The 6,155-nt window shown below is 39.5% G+C and overlaps 1 protein-coding gene across 2 annotated transcripts; it reads right to left on the bottom strand.

Annotated features, from left to right (window-relative positions):
• Positions 1-317: 317 nt before the first annotated feature.
• Positions 318-5,698, bottom strand: zbtb33 (zinc finger and BTB domain containing 33). 2 transcript variants are annotated; one of them, XM_056382031.1, is made up of 2 exons: positions 5,680-5,698; positions 318-3,809 (listed from the first exon to the last, which is right to left on the bottom strand). In XM_056382031.1, the coding sequence occupies exon 2, from the start codon at positions 3,805-3,807 to the stop codon at positions 1,891-1,893; it is 1,917 nt and encodes a 638-aa protein (XP_056238006.1). In that variant the 5' UTR covers positions 3,808-3,809; positions 5,680-5,698; the 3' UTR covers positions 318-1,890. The 2 variants fall into 2 exon arrangements, with proteins under 2 accessions (XP_056238006.1, XP_056238005.1); XM_056382030.1 differs by lacking the exon at positions 5,680-5,698 and adding an exon at positions 5,139-5,527.
• Between the last annotated feature and the right edge of the window lie 457 nt (positions 5,699-6,155).

Below are 6,155 nucleotides of genomic sequence, written 5' to 3'. Positions count from 1 at the left end.
GGAGACAAAGTGATTGCTAATCAGTGTTTTGTGGCCCTAATTTTGAGGTAGTACAACACTGCAATGACAAAACACAGTAAATAAAATAGCAGATGTTTATAGGCTCATGTTGCAAGACAGTTATGTTAAAATAGTAAAATAATTTATTGATCGTCACATAATCCTCATTGCTAACTCACAGAAAAGGGACATTTTGGTAAATACCAACAGACCCGAGTATTTAATATCTATTTCATCATCTATGCTATAAACCTAATAAATACATCTGAGTTAAAAAAAGAGTGAAGTTAAAACAAATATATACTGTACATCACACACCAAGGTTAATCTGTTTATTAAAAAAGAAAATCGGCATGATTTTACTGAATGACAAGAAGTGTAATTGATTCCCACGTTAGCACTACTTTTTTACTCATACTGACCAATCACTACTTTCTGACACAAAGGAAAAAAGAAAGAAAAAACAAAAATGTTACAAAACAGAACTTCTCCATGATCGAACACTAAGTGCTATTTGTTTGGACTGAAATAATCCTCAGTTTATGTCAATCCTATCATCACATTTGTATGCAAAATCTCTAGCCTACAGTATGAAGCCACCAGATTTTGGCATTAAAATAACATTTCATATAAAAAAAAACAACAACATGGAAATCATGATAAACAAAAATGTGAAGGTGCATCAAAATAAAACATAAGGTGTTTAATGGACAAAAAGGAAACCATAATTGTTTACCAACCACTGAAAAAATTAAATAAGCATTGTATCATCCCTGCCACAATACCCACATGTGGGATCGCCAACAATAACATAATAAAAAAAATATATTTCAGATCATATTCTCTTGTACAGAATTAGGTCTCAAATGGAGACCAGGAACGATCCTTCCAGCAAACCCTTGTGTCTGTTAAAGGCCGAGTCATGATTGATGCATCAGCTGATGATGCATTTGAACAACCTTGTTTTACTCCATTGTGGCAGACATCATGTATTTTATACAAATCAGAAATGCGTTAATGTATCCTGACCAGAAAAAAAGGTCACCTGCTTACATAATCGTCAACTGAGGTTTCACATTCAAAGTAGGTAACCCCGTTTCTATTTTATTAAATGGGGCTCAGTGGGCTGCTTAACGTCATAAACTGATTTCGGAAACATGACCTAAATGTTAAAAATCATTGCTGAAACAAGTCAGAGCACTATTTAAATGTTTCATTTCAGTGCTTTGTGCTTCAGATCCTTCAGCTGAGATTTCCTGGCTGATACAGAATTTGTAGCTGAACACCAAAAAGACATTAGGCATCAACATTGGTCTGAGCCTCCGACAGCTATAACTTGTCTCTTACTGCGAAGATTTAACCGTTCATTACCTTTTTTGCCTTTTTATTATAGCTACTGAGTTCTGCATTAAGGGCCTCCTATTTTTCTGGGTCAGTTTTTGATTTGCATGTGAACCACCTCTCTGTTTAGTGGCTAATCTCATTATCATTTATTCCAATGATACCAAAGTTCAATGCTAATACAAAAGCAGAGTAATAAAAGGTAGTCACATTACACTTCCATCAACTGCAACTATTTGCTTCATCTCCTTTTCAATTTAGTTGAAGCTGGCACGACAGACAAATTCAAGCATCTCTTTCCTGTTTTGGTGCAATCTTCAGCTGACTCACAATTCAGAGTCCACCATTGATTAACTGTGGGTCTGCTTCATCACCACATTCAGTACAATATTACAGCACTAATCTTTTCGTTAAATGGAAAGACTGTGACGGGACCTCACACTGACACCATTATTGAAACTTACAGAAGAACATTGATGACATGGAACCAAAGAGGAAAAAAGGGCGGGGGCACCTAAAAGGCACAGGTAATGGAGCAGCGAGTGTTGCTCAGTAGGTCTCTGGTATAACAAAGTCAAACTCTGTGGCGCCTTGTGGAGGAGTGCTTATGGTTGACCTTGGTTGGGGTTGGGGTTGGGGTTGGGGTTGGGGTTGGGGTTGGGCGTCGGGCGTCAGGTGTGCGTCAGGTTCAATGAAGATGTCGTCCCAGTTCAACATCCTGCTCTGGGTGGAAGAGGAGACGTCTTCGCCATCGGTGGTTATGTGATGCAAGCTGCCATCCTCAGAGATGACAGGGACCCCGGGCCCCTCATTCGCCCATGAGTACGGCTTCATCTGCACCGTTTTACACGGCAGCAGGCGGTATAAGTTGTTGTCTGCGTCGTCTTTCTCTTTCCTCCCGCTGGGATCCTGGTTGTGGACTTGTTTGCAATGGGTGGACAGTAACTGGTAGTTTATGAACATGTCATTGCACAACAAGCACTGGTACCTCCTCTCTCCTGTGTGGTGAATTTCGTGTTTAGTTCTGTACTCGGCCAGGGCAAAGACTTTGTTACAGTAGCGACAAGGGTACTTCTTTTCCCACGAGTGCGTGTTGAAGTGACGGCGGAGGCTCGTCAGACACACGTAGGGGCGCTTGCAGACGATGCACACGTAAAAAGTCTTCCCATCCATGATCAACTCGTAGTGATCCTCAAGCTCAGTTTTGGTCCTCTTCTTGTTTGGGCCAGCCTTCGGTGGGGGGGAAGTTTTATCAAAGGGTTTCAAAGGTGTTGCCATTAACGATCTCTTCCCTTTATTGGCTTTAGAGCCTCCCTCACCTGGATCTTCCTTCACTGGGACAATGTCATAAGTATTTTCTCCAATATTGGCATAAACTTTACAGCCTGATGAAATGGAATCAATCTCTGTGGCTGTATTGAGTGTCACTGTCTTTTTTGCTGCTATTGCTGATTTGGGAATGTTAGGCTGATTAGCTGGATTTTCAGAAACATCCAAGAGCCTTAATTTGAAATTCCCCTGCTGAGATGAAGTAGAGACTTGTTTCTTGTGGACTCCCATTATATCACTGTTTTCAGAGGACTGAGAGGCACTCGAAGGTTCGGGGGTGAAACTGCTTGACCTGGCTGGTGTTGTGGGAGCACTTCCTGAGGAAACTCTGGCAGGGGAAGACGAGTTATTGGAGCTGGAGTCTGGACTGCGCAGAGGGCTGCTGTCTGGCAAACTGGGGTTATGACAACTGATACTGGGAGTCTTTGCGGTTTGTGTTTTCACGGTGGCTGTGGCTTTTTCTTTTTGTTTTGGAACTGCATGATTTGATTCTTCATTTTGCTTTGATGCTACATTTTTTTCTGAATCAGTTACATCCACATCAATGATCTCACCAGAGTTGGTTTTCTGATTGGCTGCTCTGGTTTGAGCATCTGTTTGTGAGACAAACATAACATCACTGTCCGAGTCCTCGTCATTATCTGCAGGTCTGCTCGTCTGATTGAATTCCTCTGCAGATATTGAGAAGGACTCCGTGATGATCGGCATCATCTCTGTGGATGCGTCACTTTTGCTTTCAGCCTCTTTAGACAAACCAGGAAGACCCTTAACTTGTGATAATGGTGACCCCAAGTTTGCAATGAACTTCACTCCCAGTATCTGTCCAGCATTTATGAGCTCCTCAAGCATGTCGGAGCGCACACGGACAATCTTGGAGCTGTACATGTAATTGAGAATCTCCTCAAAGATTTCTGCTCTGATGAAGTTTAACTCGATCACTTGTCCAGCTACACTGAAGAGCTGGTGGAAATATGTACTCGAGGCAGACAGGATTGTTTTGTGAGCTCTGAATTTTTTGTCCTGTATGATGATAGTGACATCACAAAATAATCCATGATTTCTCTGCTCATTCATTGACTTCAGCACAGCTGCTGAATACTGTGTGTCGGTCGCAGAAATCAGCTTTAGACTTGGCATGTCTGTAGAGAGAAAAAAATCATAGAGAACAAATCAGAATCACACTAATAAATGCACAACAAAAGTCTGTTAATTACATTAGTGGATCAACAAAACATTCAGTTAAAGACTTGGCTAAAATTCAGTGTTGGCCATTCCCACATCTGGCTTTTCCAGTTCTAAACTGTCTTGCCATTAAAAACTCAACCAGCTGTCGAAAATATAACAATCAGGGAAGTTTGCTGAAGGAAGTTTAATTTCAAACACCTCTGTCCTAGTTCTCTTTTGCACATATACACTCAGTTTCCATTGATTAACTAGCTAAAACTATGACTGTCTAACACTGCAGCAAGCCCTACATGCATGAAGGTTGCTTGTTTGTTTTATGGAAATTTTCTTAGAGGTTTTTTGATTCAAGCTCAAAGTTATTTAGGCTGTAGTCTGAGGTGCTGAGAAATATGTTTGATAATCTAAATTAGATTTCTCAGCCCAATGTTGATATTTGTGTTTTAAAAAAACATGCCATTGTCCTCTGCTGGACAAACTAGTTGACTGTGAACTTTCTTATGTTGCAATTTCCTATAACTTATGGGTCCACATACAGTCAGCTGTTAGTTTATTATCAATACCCAAAAGTGCAGATAACAATAGATTATGATATTTAGCTTGTGCTGAAATAACTTCACAGATGTTGGCTGTTGATGCAGATGCAGATGGAAGCTGCAATTTGTGGTGCTCTTGCATTATATTGCATTATTCTGATATTTGTTTCTACCATTTAGCCTAGGGTGGACAAAATAATAGAAACACCTCAAAAAGGTTTAATCAAGACGTGATTTAATACAGGGCAGTTTTGTTAGCTTAACCTAACTGTTGTCTAGGGATAGTTACAAATTCATTATTACTAAAAGAAATGATTCCAAGTTTTATGAGACGTTGAAGCAAACAGGAATGACGAGGGCACGAATGTGAACAAATGTTACGAATGATAGTTTTGTAAATCAGGAAACAAAAACAATAACGTTACGTTAGCTGACATTAGCTAAACGTTAGTTTGCCAAACTTGTAGTAACTAGCTCAAATGTTAGACACGCGTGACGTCGCAAAAGCGGAGAAGTGCGTTTGTTTACCTTTAGGGGGGGTTATCTACTTTGAGGAGCCTGTTATTATTGTTATTGGTGTGTTTAAACGCAGTCGTTAGCCAGCTAACAAAAGGTAACGCTAGCTCCTTCACTCTTCCTCTTTAATGAAAGGGCACAGCGCGGCCTAGCATCCTGTTAGCTACACACACAGCACCACAATGGATGCATAATTATTTCCGAGCTTGTGGGTTTAAAATGAATCCTGTTTACCTGCAACCTTGATGTTTTCAGCCAAGACTAAGCAGAGCAGACACCAACTCCTGCAGATAGTAACTTGTCAGGCTACAAACAATGGCTAACGGCAGACAGGATCCCCCTGCTGCTCCCCGCTAACCGATCAGCCACAAGGAGTCGCCGTAGTGTGGCTTTAACCCACACAAAATTCAAACCATACAGCATTGTAATGATATAATGATAAAATAAACAACAATTTGGCTTCACGTTAGAAGAAAAGACAACAATGAAAAACTGTCCGAATATTATTTCAGTAGAAAATTGTGTTCTTTTTAGATAACTACCGGTTCACCTTCAAAATAAAAGCGTAGAGACTCCTACTATCTCAAACATCACATAATAGATTTCCTGTGTTTATCCGCTCAGGTTCACGCCTTCTTCTCCAAATCTGTCCCGTTGAAGGCAAATTGTTGCCGCTGAAGTCTGCATGAAGTTAATCAGAAACTATCTTCCTCTCTACTGATAGTTGCATCACATAGTTTCATTTTCTCAAAACATTTGTTGTGTCATCTCGGACCTGTTTTATGCTTTCCTGGTTTCAGGTTGTAGGAATGAAGTGCTGAACCAAATATGCTCCAAAAGGTTCACACCACCCATGTAAATACAGTCACCACCTGTCCCACAGAAAGTTCAACAAGCAAAGCAAAAAAAAGTTTACAAAAGTATTTTATAGACATAGGAACAGATTTTTTAAAAATCTGAGAAAATATATGCTCACAGCACATTAAAGCACGTAAAATACACAGCTAACATTCAATGTAATTACAAGTGAAAGTCGGTAGTTAAAGAATAAAGTTAAACGAAACATAAAAAGTAGATTTATTATGCTCATCTGACACAAGGTTGCATTTGTAACGTCATGATATAAACAAGTAATTGGTATTTTCTTTAGGGTTAAATAAAATCGAAATAATAAGGAAATCTTTTAAGTGTGTAATTATACCTATTTTTGTTTGTATATATTTATTTCATTACTGATAAACTAAAATATTT

The sequence above is a fragment of the Seriola aureovittata genome, chromosome 8, assembly GCF_021018895.1.
Source record: "Seriola aureovittata isolate HTS-2021-v1 ecotype China chromosome 8, ASM2101889v1, whole genome shotgun sequence".
Lineage (NCBI taxonomy): Eukaryota > Metazoa > Chordata > Actinopteri > Carangiformes > Carangidae > Seriola > Seriola aureovittata.
The sequence above is the reverse complement of the archived record's forward strand: the minus strand, read 5'-3'. Positions and strand labels throughout refer to the sequence as shown.